Here is a 14,410-nt window from a genome sequence, read left to right as displayed (position 1 = left end):
AGGGAAAAGGACTTGGAAGCCAAATTCATTATTCAAATGGAGAAAAGCAAAACAACAATCACAAACTTAAAGGCAAGTAGCAACCTGGCCACGCTCCACGAGCCTCCGTGTTTGTTTTATTGTCAAAATGATTTCTGGGTAAATAAAACACATCTGCCATTTCCTTACCCCTCCTTCTCAGTTCAGCTAGCCACGTCAACTTGTACTTGTCTAGGGCTCAGTCATGAAGTGAAGGGCTATGTTTTATCTCTTCTCCCGCCCCCTAGTTTTATTTGGTCTCAGAACCTTCAAGCTGTAGCCTTGGTGTGCAAACTCACAGATTTAGCCCCGACTACATACACAATGTTATCCTGTATCCTGTGCTAGATTCTAAGCCTGGCATCTAGCTGCATTTTGTGAATCATTAAGTAACTGTTGGCCCTAGATTTGTTTCCATTCTTTTTTTTTTTTTTAATTTCTTTATTTATTTTGAGAGAGAGAACACGAGCAGGGGAGGTGCAGAGAGAGAGGGAGAGAGAGACAATCCCAAGCAGGCTCTGCACTGTCAGCGTGGAGCCTGCCATGGGGCTCGAACTCACAAACCATGAGATCATGACCTGAACCAAAACCAAGAGTTGGATATGACCAACTGATCCACCCAGGTGCCCCTCTTTCAATTCTTAATGAAAATAATCATGTTTTTAAACTTGGCAAGGGGAACTTACATTATTATTAAAAACTCAGGGAACGAAAGATTTAAAAAAATGGATTTTTTGTTTTGTTTTTTTTCTGGAAAGGACAGTCCAGGCGCATCTGGGTGGCTCAGTTGGTTAAGCGTCCCGACTTCGGCTCAGGTCATGATCTCACGGTGCCTGGGTTTGAGCCCCGCATTGGGCTCTGTGCTGAGGGCTCAGAGCCTAGAGCCTGCTTTGGACTCTGTGTCTCCCTCTCTCTGCCCCACCCCTGCTCACACTCTGTCTCTGTCTCTCAAAAATAAACAAACATTAAAAAAAAAAAAAAAAAGAGTTTTGAAAAAGTTGGAAAAACCCAGAATTTTCTAGCATGGCATATTTCTTCCTTTTGCACTTAAAATATCCTATTCTTTCCTTTGGTCAGTGAATTTGTTAAGAATTGTGAATACTTTTCACTTGGTGGGAGATATGAGTGTAAAATTAATAATAGTAAATCATATGCTTGGTGGACTCTGCCCCTTTGTCCTCCCAAATTTGTCATTAACTCACAGGTTGGGGTTTCGGAGGCCTGCTGCTCCATGGCCAAGTGCAGATCAATCTCTAGTTGGATTTCTGTTAATTTGTGGCTCAAGGGACTAGATACTTTGGAATCTCAAAGTAGTCTACTTGATCTCCAGTGATAGAAGCTGGGGAATGCTCCTCTCTTCCAATTGGGCCATGCTCTAGATAATTTGATAGGCTTTCTTTGAGGCTCCGTGTCCCTTTGCCCCAGGCATTCTCCAGTGGAATGTCTTTCTTTCTCCTCTGAGCACAATCCTGATACCTTCTAGCTCTGTCTGGCCCCACCTGGCTTGCCCTCCTTTGGCCTCCCACATCTACTTGTATTTCTGCCTGTCATCACTTGACCATCACCTCCTGTTAGTTACCTTTGCTTTGCTTTGCTTCATGTATCTGTCTGCTCACCATGCTTTGGTACAAGTTTAATCTTTAAAAAATTATATTTACTGGAACAGAGCTAAGAGACCCTTGGCTTTGGATGCTTCTCTTCTTTGTGCATTATGGAATCTATTTTCCTTGATTGTTCTGGTGCCTTTTGAGTTTTACAAACATTTCCTTGTCCAATTTAACAAAAACAGATGTCCAGATTTTTAACATTTTAATAAGAACCATAGAAATTGTGTATTTATAGAGTCTGAATTATATTAGAAAATATGATGCTCATTAAATTTTTTCAGCATGTGTCCAGGGAACTGTGTAAAGCATTGGTGGCTTATGATGATTTTTAAACATGGTTTTTGGCTCAATTTAGGTATATAGCAAGGTAGACAAGATACATGCAAATATCTGCAGTAAACTCAGAATATGTCCTGGGAGAATCTAGCCTCTCGGAGGTGGGAGCAATTACTTCTGGTTGTAGTGCCCAAGGGAAGCTTCATGGGAGAGGAAGCATCCCACCTGGAGTTTACAGTGGGGCCACAAAGCTGCACAACTCTAGGGGGCTCTAGTCACATCACCATCTATGTGAATGGCACCCCTTGGAGTTCTGTAGACCCTGACTCTGTTGGTTTTGGTTGGAGGGAACAGTAAAAAGAATTGAAGCCAGGAAAGAAATAAGAGTCTGGCCAGAGTGTTGGCTTCATATAAGATAATCATAATAAAAGTCCAGAAAAGACGCCTTGGGTCATATCATAGCCTGGATTGCTGGGAGGAATTTGGGATCTCTCTCTCTCTCTCTCTCTCTCTCTCTCTCTCTCTCCCCCTCCCCCCCCACCTCATCCTTCCCCTCCCCTCCCTTCCTTCCAACCTTACCCCCTCCTACCCTCTCTCTCTCCCTATGTATTTAGGAGGGTGTTCAGGAGGAATTAAATGCTTTTTTAGTCAAGTGATCATTATACATTTTTAATGGATTTTTCTTTTTCTTGAATTGGATAGATCATTTAGCTAGCAGTGCTCTTTACATTATTATCACAATCCTGTCTAGATACCAGAAGGAGGGACTGGGGACTCAGGAAGAGAACGGACGAAGACCTTCACCTATGACTTCTCTTTTTATTCTGCTGATACGAAAAGTCCAGATTATGTCTCACAAGAGATGGTATGATATTTTCATAATCTTTATTTTGATTTATTTCCATATTGAGGGAAAAAATGCCCATCCTAAAACTCTATAAAACATCTTGCTGATTTTTTCTCAATATAATTTATGTAAAATCTACCTCTGCTAATTTAGCTTTGTTACATAGCACCATTAAGCCTGAGAAGAATTCAGTCCCCAAAAAGTTGATTTTGTTTTTCACTTCTAAGCATGATGATCATAACTTCCCCCCACCCTCCCACCCCCAAACTTGGAAAGGACTACCGTTTTCAAGGAGCTGTGCAAATCATTTGGGGAGCACCGTTTGTATATTGCTAAGCCCAGCAAATAAGCCGCTCAGCTCTGAGTCCTGCTGTGATGCAGGGCTCTGGAAGTTAGATTTCAGACCAAAGCCCCACTTCCTGTGGACCATTTTAGGATTCTCAAAAGAAGGGTTCTAGAAGGAATGGGCATTTTGTTCAGAATTTTTCTAGAATCTAGAATGTAGCTGTAATTTGTCCAAGAAACCGGTGCTATAGGGTTTTATGGTCTAAAATGTGGATGTGACATGGCATAGAAGAACAGATTCGGAGATCCTCCCAGGAGACCATTGCATATTGATGCTGCATGTGCGCAGACTAAGGGGATTTCCCTGGGTGGGACCAGTTGGGTGTTTAAACAGAGTAGAGCTATGGGGAAGCATCGGTATAAGGGGAGGAATATGGGTTTCTTCCTGGCTTCTTAACAGTTTCTTCAGATATATTGCTTTAGGACTGCATGTGTTACAACTAAGAATTCCCGTCTTGCCTACCCTGGGTTATAATCCATGCGGTGGCATCTTAAAGTGGTATTATTGTCTAGTTGCTTGCAACTTCGTGTGTCCATGTTCCAGAACCACTGCATTGACTAGAGCATGTTAAAAATGCAAAATCTGTACCAATTCCAGACCCCACTGAGCCAAACTGCATTTTTTAGCAGATTTGCACACCTCGACATTGGAGAACTTAGCATTGGTTAAGCACATGGTTTGTGGAAGAAGTCGGCTTATAGAGGCAATGTAAATGTTGGAGTTAAGATAGACAACTTAAAGAAATTATTCAAAGGAGAAGATTGGAGTGTTTGTATCCAGAATGTGTGGGTTCAGCATCAGGGCAAAAATCGAAAGGATGACAGCAATAAGATTGAGAGCCATAAAGAACGATTAGCTGCCTGGGATGAAAGAGGGGCCAGGAACTAATGTTGCTTGAGTTTGTGTTGGTGTCTGAAACTCTGCTTGGCACTCATGTACTTGTCTCACTTCATTCTCAGAAGGCCAGGTTTCACTTTAGCTCCGTTTTTCTTTGTCGAAGAGACTCTGAGCTTAAATAATGTGCTCAAGTCCATACACCTAATGGACTTAATAGTAGCCGAGATGAGATCCTGGGGCTGATGTGTAGGGCAGGGGAGATGCCACTGGAGGGTCTTCAGGGCATAAGGTTGGTTTGTTCTAAATGATAGATGAATAGGGCAGCCTTATTGATGAATAAATGAGTGAGGAGTGTTAAAGAACAAAATTCAACCAAGTAAATTTGAAAATCATCGATTCATGAATCCTGCAGCATCCCATTCAGCAAGTAGAAAGGAACTTTGAAGAGCTGTACAAGATGGAAGGATTTTATAGGCAGAAACAGGGTGGGAGAAGTAGCACAAGAAAAGATTGTTTCAGGCAAGGTCATCTTCCCTTAGGCAGAAGAGTAGAGGGTGTTGTTTAGGTGGATCACCTCATCTTCCTCTGGGGGATGGAGAGGGCCCATGTGGGAGATGACCTCATTGGTGCTGATCAGAAAATTCCTGACCGACCAGTTGAGACTGCATATCTGGGTGAGGTTGAAACTGCAGTTAGGTTAGGTATTGAACCCCGGTTTGGTGACTTGGCCTAGCATAAGTGACTCCATTTTGGGCCTGTGGTTTTCTGTTTCACAGCAACTTTGCTGTTGAGGTAACTGGATTGGTCAACATTGGCAGCTAGGAATAGATTGGCAGCTGGTGAGGAATAGAATGTTATAGATATTGGAATCCAGATTTGGGCTTTAATACAGGAATAAAAATGAAGTGGCTGGTGTGAGGGAATTTGTTCAGGGAAAAGCCAATTCATTCCACAGTCTTCACAATGTCCTCAAGAGATGATGGATGAAGAGCCAGGAAGGTTTCCATGTCTAACTTACACAGCAAACGGTTGGATTTTCCTCCTTATTTAACCTGAATTTGAGGCCTTTTGGGGACAGAGGGCTGTGGTGAGGGAAAGTCCATGGGGGGAGGAGCAGAGCAGTGTGTTGACAGCAGGACCTGGCACGCTGGAGATGCTCGGTAAACATTTGCTGACTGACAGAAGTCGTTTACAGATGGTGGTTAATTTATGGGAACAGATGACATTTCCTGGTTCTACAAGAGTCAAGATCAGGGAAAGAGTAACAAGTTTAGCTCTTTTGGAAGTTAAAAATAAATGCTCAGAGTTTAAGAATAGTTTTAGTTTGTGCAAAGCTTCTGATAGGGATAATTTCCATGCTTCGAGTGATGGGTAGCGTCTCTTCTCAGGTGTTTTGTGTTTTTCGACTATATAAGTAACCTGAGATTGTTCTACTAAATTACAAAACTAAAAAAGCGTGGTGATGTATTAGTAAATACAGTACTACTTTCTAGCAGAAGCACATGTTAATAAAATCAGCATAGATACAGGAAAATACCTATTTTTTTTGAAACTCTACTAAAGAGAAGGGTAATCTTCCCTCACCCCTAATGTTAAAAATAGCTTCAATTTTGATTACTGATTAAAGTTTTCATGCTGTTGGGGCACCTGGGTGGCGCAGTCGGTTAAGCAACCGACTTCAGCCAGGTCACGATCTCGCGGTCCGTGGGTTCGAGCCCCGCGTCGGGCTCTGGGCTGATGGCTCGGAGCCTGGAGCCTGTTTCCGATTCTGTGTCTCCCTCTCTCTCTGCCCCTCGCCCGTTCATGCTCTGTCTCTCTCTGTCCCAAAAATAAATAAACGTTGAAAAAAAAATTAAAAAAAAAAAAATAAAGTTTTCATGCTGTCATCTCTGGCCCAGGATTTGAGCCGTCAAGTTGTACCCCTGCATAAACGGGAAGATGCAAGCTTAGCATGATGTTGGTCTTCTCTTCCTCCTCCTTTTTATCCTTCTCATCTGGATAGAGGGGCATCTTGAGGAAATATATCATGCCTATTACTAGAGTTCAACCTAAGTTTCCCTTACTGTTAAATAGCAAGTAAGATGACCAGTAATATTTCTTCCTTACAAATTAATTTTAGATTTGGAAAAAAAAAATCATTGGACAATTTAAGTCTGTATTCACATAAATTAAAGACCATTAAATAAGGTCTGATTTTCTTAATGGTTCTTCAAAACTCCAAAGGGAGGCTTTGATCTCCTTGATTCAACCCTGGAGAAACTTGAAACCTAAAATCTCCCAGTTGACAAGCTGAATGGATGAGTCTTTTGTTTTAACAGTGCCCTCTTGTGGGCAGTTCCCCTCAGTTGAGGCCCTGGGATGCCTTGGATCGCTCTGGAAATCCACTTGAAAATCTGTGCTCAGATGTACAGCTATTTGGGTCACCTGGCCAGGTGAGGATCTCAGCTGGATTTTGATGCCAGTCGCCAGTGCCAGTCGAGGAGGGGAGAGCTCGGTCTCACAATGCAGCCACTCCCTCTCCACTTTGGTTTGATATTGATGCTAAACAGGTCCTTCCTGGGAGCTGCACTGGGGTAGCCTCTTTTCCTTGCCAAGAACCCCAAAGATGTGGACAGTGTCCCGCTGCTTCTCTGGGTCCTGGGACAACTTTGGGTAGGTTACTTGAAGCTGAGACTGAGCCCGGCCTGGGTCTCGGTGCATCCAGACCTGCGTATTCTAGGCCTGTTTTGCAGTCATGTTCACCAGCACCAGGACCCTCCTCCTCCTGTTCCAGGCCCCCAGATCTGTTAGAGAAATCCAGCTGAGTTGGCTTTCTGGAGAAATAGGTAATAGTAAAATGGTGTGTGGGATTTTTTTATAAAAATTTTTTTTTTAAATGTTTATTTCTGAGACAGAGAGAGTGCAGGAGAGTGTGAGCAGGGGAGGGGCAGAGAGGGAGGGAGACAGAAGATCCAAAGCAGGCTCCACGCTGACCTCAGAGAGCCCTATGTGAGGTTTGAACTCACCAAACGTGAGATCAGGACGTAGCCAAAATCTGACACTTAACCGACTGAACCACATAGGCAGCCTGGTGGGTGGGATTTTTAATCCTGGGAAAGAATTTTATTTTGAAAACGTTGGGTTTGGTTTAAATATATTTTCAATGAGTTTGTTTTAGCCTCAGACAAAGGTATTACAGAAGATCCTTTTTTTATTCTTTGAGAACTTTATGGAAGGCTGTACTTCCTATCCAGTGGCACCCCATGATAGGGTGAAAATGATGTATGATTTTTATTTTTTGCTTAATCAAAGAGAATTGAAGAAATATTTAGAGTTTTTCCTCATGTTCCATATACCATGGTGAAAACTGATTTTAGATAGGTTGTCTGGAGCCCTGAGCCTCCCTGGGATTCCTGGCTTCTGCCTTTTCATGGTTTGTGGGAGGAGGTCCTTTCAGGGAGGACTGGGGCCTCATGCTTGATGTTGAGGGTGTGGGAAGAGGACACTGAAGGGTTTAGCACAGGCTTTGGGGTCAGAAATACCCAGGTGCAAATCCCATCTCTGCCACTCACTGTGTATGTTCACTCATCTCACTTCTCCCCCTGAGAAATAGATCTAAGTGATGCTTACTCACCCTGTAGAATTTTATGAGGACCAATATGCGAACTCCTTGTGACCTGCTATTACCATTGAGAGTTGAATAAGTCATCAGAATTTGAGAAAAGGACTAGAAAATATCCACTCTTAGAGCTGAAATGGATACAAATTAACAGTATGAATGAGACTGGTCATTTTGGAAGTGACTCAATTGAAATGATAGTTTGGAAATCTTTGACCGAGAAACTGAGGAAAAAAAGCAAGATGGCGGCAGGATGGTACCTGAAGAAAGCTGAAGTCCGGTTGACTGTGTTTATATTTTGTCCTTGGATGATAAGCTGTGTTAGTAGCAGGGATAGTTTATGTGGAGCTGAGGTTGAGGGGCCTAGTGTTTATCAGCCTTGTCTAAGGATGGGTGTTCTGGCTGCAGGGCTTAGAACCCTGAAGGGGAGATGATGGGTCTCAAGTTCAGCTGATTCAGCATCACTCACACAGACTAAACATTCCTGAGGGGTTAATGAGGCTCCCACCTTGGACTGTGGTGACGCCACAAAACAGTGCCTCACTTTTCCTGGCTCTAAGAACCCGATCATGCTTCCTCTCTGACAGGGGAAAGGGGCAACGTGAAGGCTTGTGGGGTTTGGGCAGCTTTGGTTGGTCCCCTTCCCAACTGGGTGTACTCAGGATGGCCACACATGTCGATTGGCCTCACTGACATCAGTTGTCTGGGCGAAGTATTTGTCCTTCATCCTGTTTCATTTCCCAGAGTGTCCCACTGCAGCTGAGTGGTACATCAGACACAGTCTCAGGCCAGTGTAGGCACAACCCCAGACCCCACACAGCTCCTGTCCCTGCCTTCTCCATCCGAGGCCAATATTCAAATAGGAGAAAGCATCTGGACTCTAACTCAGGGGAGCCCGGCCTTCCCAGCCTCATTCACACCCACCCATCACTCAACCTTCTGAGACTTATTTTGATGAATAGCCGGACTCTTCAAATGACAGTATTGATTTGGCATGCTTTGGGCAATAACTTCTGGCTGCAGTGATTTTTAGGTTTTGAATATTTAGCTTCTGGAAGCTCTGATAGAATGCACAACTTTGTAAGTTTATTTAATTCTGAAATGGTAAATCATCATGCTTTAAAAGCATCTTTGCTTCTTAGACATGACTGTCATTTTGCCTTGTTTACATTCAGGAATTTTTTGTTAAGTAGGAAAAAGGATGGGGTTGCTCTTTTCTTCCTTAAAAAGTTTCCTTTTGATTAAAAACTGAGGTACACACATACTCTGTTGTTAATAGTTGTGCGAAGATTTTATTTATGTGGTGTAATACTTGCAAGACGAAAGTAGCATTCAAGAATATTTGTCGACATTAAAGGGGTTCTTATTAAAATCTATGGTAATTGTGTCTTTTGTGTTTGTTTTTCCTGCTTTCAGGTTTTCAACACCCTCGGCACAGATGTCGTGAAGTCTGCATTTGAAGGTTATAATGCTTGTGTCTTTGCATATGGGCAAACTGGATCGGGAAAGTCATACACTATGATGGGAAATTCTGTACGTTGTTTTACACTGTGGGAAGAAAATTTCTTATTATCTCTCTTTGGACTGATAGAATTATCTCTTTTATCTACTTGGTCTGTACTAACTTGCTTTTCATGTTCTGATCATTCTTTAGCAATAAGATAAAACTCAGTAATAAGCTGGACTAAATTTCCTTTGAGAGATTTTAAATTAGAAATAGTTTTAAGTTTATAAGCATGAATAATGGATGCAAGTCTCAGTTCATTTTCCGTTTTTAAAGGCTTTATAATCTTATCAAAAAAGTATGCTGGGCCCACAAGTAATTTATTCTTCTTTTCTGCCAACACAACAGTTTGAATAAAATTACTGAACTCTGTTCTTTTTAAAATTATTCAAAACATATTTTCCCCAAGAAAAATGTAAAAAAAAAAAAAAAAAAGAAAATCTAACTCTCTGGTGGGAAGGTACTACATAACTCCAGCATATACATCAAAAGAGAATTATGTAGTTTGTATGGAGTCTATGTAATTACGGAGTATGTAGAGTTTAGTAGTTATGCTGTATAAACTAACAGACATTAAAGTTATACTTACCCCAAAATATGGAAAAGTAAAAGCTATACATTATTGCAGGAACTTTATCTCGTTCTGTGTTTTCTCCAGATCTAGGTAGTGTTTGTGTGTTCTATTTATGTCCCAGTAAAAACTCTCTTCACTGCCTGTCCGACCTGTGGCCAGTTCTAGATGTGGAGGTACGAGCAGAGGGTCACAGGGCTTCCTGCTGGCAGGCACATGGTGTCTTTAGTGCTGCAAGTTTGGTGGCTCATGGAAGGTAGTGGTAGTGCGTTCCTGAAGGAGGGTGGGTCTTTCCAGATGAAAGTATTTGAGTGCCTGTGACCTGGCTTCTTAAATTCAGCCTTTTCCTTTACGGAAGTAGATGGATGCTGTCTTGTGAATCCTCAGTGCTGAACAGAACGGAAGAATAAATAGGAGAGTGAACAGTTAGGGTCAGGAGTTTCACATTTCCTTTTATCATTACTTCTCCCTTCCCTTCCGAGTTTCCCACTGTGCCTTTACAAAAAAAAAAAAAAAAAAAAAAAAAAAAAAAAGAAAAGAAAAGAAAAAACCTTCTCTAAAAAAATGAAATTTACATGTTGATTTGTTAGTAGCTATTTTACTTAAGTTAAACATTCATAAAGTACTCCTGAATTACACCTGTTTTTCTCTGATCTTTCGGTTGAGTAGTGTTTGGGTCTTCCTTTTTATTTTGTTTTTTAAAGGAAGAACAAAAAATATGGTGAAAAGCCCAGTTTTCCTTGATAAGAATTGGTACCAACTTAATGGTATAAGGGAAAAAAATCTCTTAAAGCTGTAAAGATAATTCTTTTTTTAAAAAAAATTTTTTTAATGTTTATTTATTTTTGAGAGAGAGAGAGACAGAGCATGGGCAGGGGAGGGGCAGAGAGAGAGGGAGATACAGAATCCAAAGCAGGCTCCAGGCTCTGAGCAGTCAGCACAGAGCCTGATGTGGGGCTCGAACTCACGAACCCACAAACCGTGAGATCATGACCTGAGCTGAAGTCGGATGATCAACTGACTGAGCCATCCAGGCACCCCACTAATTCTTTTATTTTTTTGCTGGGGTTGGGGGAATGTTGGGTGAAGGTAGAGAGGGTCTTTGGAGGGAAACACTGAAGTTCTGAAGTTTTGGTTTCCTGGCAAGAATACTTGGCTTCATCTTTAGCATCGTTCTGAGGTTTGTCGCTTGTTAATGCTGGCTGAAACATGAATATTCCTGAAGATGCCCACATTGTATAAGTAATATGATGTTATTAAAATCTGTCTAGGAAGGCCAGTGTAGGGATTAGTGCATCAAAGGAGGGACACACTACATGTTTTAATGTGGTCCTGTCACCTACATTTTAAGACTTATCAGCTACTTTGAGTGCTTACGAAGATTTCATTGGTATTTTTCTTTTCTGCCCAGCATATATTTCACCTTCTTTGGCCATTTGGCCTTATGAGCTTTTCCATATTTATTCTGCAGCTGGAGACCATCTTGTTTAAAAGTTAAGGAATAGGTCTGTTTTCAAGCCAGGATTCAACTGATTAACAGCTGATAGCTGTACATTACCCTAGACCCAGCATGTAGAAGCTAGAAAGCTTCATCCGTTCATTTCAGAGGATGGGAAGCAGTCCCGAGGGGGTAGATGGTGTGTCAGGGGCCTGCAGTGGTAGGCCTGGGGTTGACATGCAGGCCCCTTGAGTCTGAATCCACTCTGGCAAATTGCAGATTCAGCCATCAGTTGCTTTTATTTCAAGTGACAGCTGTGACATTCCTCTTCTACTGCAGGGCGATTCTGGCTTAATACCTCGGATTTGTGAAGGGCTCTTCAGTCAAATAAATGAAACCACCAGATGGGATGAAGCATCTTTTCGAACTGAAGTCAGGTAGGGCCCATGGCCTGAGTAACTGAATGTGTGAGCTTGGTTGTAGCTTCTCTCTAGGCTTGAGCAGTAGATAAAAGATAAGGCCTGCGGATTCCTGAAGGGAGAGGCTGCCTTTTCCCCTCCTGTACTATCGGAGCTGGAAGTAAAGCTTAAAACACGTCTGTTTTCAGTGACTTTCTTGGGTGCAATTTGGATTAGGATTTGGGAGGCTGGCAAAAAAAAAAAAAAAAAAAAAAAAAAAAAAATCCCTCTAAGTCAGAAACTCTAACCTAGGATGTTTATCTGAAAGAGAGCGAGCTTTCGACTTAGAAGTGTGTATCCCATTCACTTGCCTTATTCTTTTAGCTAAATAAGGTTTGTGTAATTCTTTGTGTTGGTAGGATCACTGTACACCTAATCTTAAAATAAATCTGGATGGATGAGGAGTGTTTTTCCTCCTTGAAATAAAACCTTTGTGGGGAACCAGTCTCATCATTGGGTTTGAGGACAGACACGGCGATCAGAGGTGTTTATGGCTGGCCCAACCTCTCAGTGGCTGTGTAGCCTTGAACAGTTGTTTAAAACACTCTACACCTCCACTATGTAGCCTGTAAAATGGGGATAATAGCAGTACCTACTTGTGGACTGTTGTAGGGATTAAATGGAGTAATCCACTTAAAGTGCTAAGCATGGTACCTGATAGATATATGGTTACTGTCTATAAAGGTATGTTGCGGTTGTTATTGTTGTCGTTTTGTTGTTATTACTGTCTGAAATTATTTCACTGAATTCAATCCTGTTTAAAATTTTTAGCTACTTAGAAATTTATAATGAACGTGTGCGAGATCTACTTAGGCGGAAGTCATCCAAAACCTTCAATTTAAGAGTCCGAGAGCATCCCAAAGAAGGACCTTATGTGGAGGGTAAGAGCAAGTATCTCACAGCTCTGTTCTTGGGAATTTCCGTAACAACAGTAGTTTCAGGGGGAAATGTGAGATAATGGCGATATGCAAAAGATTTATCTTTGGCATTTTATTATAGCAAAGATGACATGTGTCGTCACTACAGCTATCACTAGTAAGAATTTATACTTCATTGAGCATTCACTGATTTTGTGGGCTTGCCAATAGATTTCCTCTGGCTTCCAGAATAAGAACTCTCTGGAAACTTGTTTTTCTGTTCTCAGGCAAGATAACCAACCCTGTAGGCTGCCTCTTTAAGTGGCATTGTGTCTTAGCGGTATATTTTTACTGACCTTAATGGTGGCTTATGACTGTATGGAGATTATAAGACCCCTCACCTTGAGAGAAGAGCGTTGACAGAGTTTCCTGTGCTGCGGTCCTTGGCATTTGAATTGTGACACACTAGCTGCGTCACAGACACTTGTGAGGAACGTCACAAGTAATGGTGGCTGGCCCCTGCTAATTATTTATGAGTAGGCTGGCTCCTCTCAACTTCCTGGCATAGGCGTTGAGTTGTGGCTGGCCTGTAGGAATCACAGACATGTGCTTTCCTGTGGCTGTTGTCCTGCATTTGCGTCTCGTTGGAGGCAAGGCTGAGAACTGGTCATGGGCTTAAAGGTGTTCCTGTTTTGGTTGTCTTTTTCACCTGGTGACATCAGGTGTATTAACAGGCCCCATCTGCATTTTATTAAATTTCCAATGAAAATTTTGCCTTTTATGCCCAAAGTAAGGTGTATAACTATGTATTTGTTTTGTGGAGCGTAGAATAGCTATTATTGTTAATAGCTTTTAGGCTAACTGTGCCTTCATGCTTCCCTTTAATTGTCTTATCAGATGTTAAAACATATTATAAAGCTGGCTTATGAGGAGGCAGAATAATCAGACAGAGGAAAACATCCAGAATATGATGTAGATACTTATGGGGATTTAGTGTCTAATAAATCTGATGTTCAAACATTGGACAAATGTTGGTTGTTAAGCTGTCTGGGAGGAAAAAAAAGTAAATTGGCATCAGAACTCAGCTTTTGTACCAGGATAAATGGCAAATGGAACAAATATTTTAATATTGAAAGTGACTACTTTCAATAGCCAATAAAATGGCTACAAGAAACTGTGGGTTAATTTTTTCTTTCAGAAATTTGCAGAAAGGAAGTCTTTTAAAAATTTACTTAAAACCTAGAAACCATAAACTAAGTGTTAAATTTGAAATGGTAAAAAACAAACAGAACAGAATAAAAATTTGGCAGAAATACAGTCAGCAAGGTAAAAAGACAACTTGAAAAGTAGGAAAAATCTTTTCCATCCAAGTTCCAGACAAAGGACTAATTTCCCAATAATAAAGAGATTCCATAACCCAATAACAACAGACTCAACAACCAAGTAGACAAATGAACAAAAGATGTGAATAGACTTCACAGAAATGGGAATATGGATGATTTTTAAATGAAGGAAAGAATGCTTAGCCTCACTCATAATCAGAGAAAAGCAAAATAAAAAAGTCTTCAAGATACCATTTCTTACCTATCCCTGGCAGATGTAAGTAAGCCTAAGACAGTGTTGGGCGATAGACAGTCTCATCCATTGCTGCTGCTGGGTGTAAATTGCCTTCTATGGAGAACGGTGTTTGCAATATCCACCAAAATTTCAAATGTGTTTTGATCCAGAACTTCTGCCTCTTAAGAATTTTTTTTTTGGGCAGAAATATTCACACATATCTGAAAAGACCTATGTACAAGATTATTTGTATCCGCGTGACTTGTAATTGCGAATAGAATGTAAACAACGTCTATAGTTTCAACAGGAGACTGGTTAAAATTGGTTATGGCGCATGCATACAGTTGAACACTTTGCAGTCACACAAATGAGTGAAGAATCACCTTAACTGATACAGAATATTCTTCAGTATATTATTACATAGAAAAAAGCAGGATACAAATGGAATTACACACACACACACACACACACACACACACACACACACACACACACA

General features: G+C 41.3%; 1 protein-coding gene across 10 annotated transcripts in view; it reads left to right on the top strand.

Annotated features, from left to right (window-relative positions):
- Positions 1-14,410, top strand: part of KIF16B (kinesin family member 16B) — a 289,984-nt gene that overhangs the window by 38,146 nt on the left and 237,428 nt on the right. For all 10 annotated transcript variants that reach the window (XR_005782154.1, XR_005782151.1, XR_005782153.1 and 7 more), the window contains 5 exons: positions 3-72; positions 2,653-2,766; positions 8,946-9,062; positions 11,382-11,479; positions 12,272-12,381. Coding sequence is in view for 5 of the 10 variants with exons in the window: in XM_040447749.1 (XP_040303683.1) it covers positions 3-72; positions 2,653-2,766; positions 8,946-9,062; positions 11,382-11,479; positions 12,272-12,381 (509 nt within the window). In the remaining 5 variants the exon portion in view is untranslated. The remainder of the gene's footprint in view (positions 1-2; positions 73-2,652; positions 2,767-8,945; positions 9,063-11,381; positions 11,480-12,271; positions 12,382-14,410) is intronic.

The sequence above is a fragment of the Herpailurus yagouaroundi genome, unplaced genomic scaffold, assembly GCF_014898765.1.
Source record: "Herpailurus yagouaroundi ecotype Mexico unplaced genomic scaffold, PumYag 196, whole genome shotgun sequence".
Taxonomy (NCBI): Eukaryota; Metazoa; Chordata; class Mammalia; order Carnivora; family Felidae; genus Herpailurus; species Herpailurus yagouaroundi.
The sequence above is the reverse complement of the archived record's forward strand: the minus strand, read 5'-3'. Positions and strand labels throughout refer to the sequence as shown.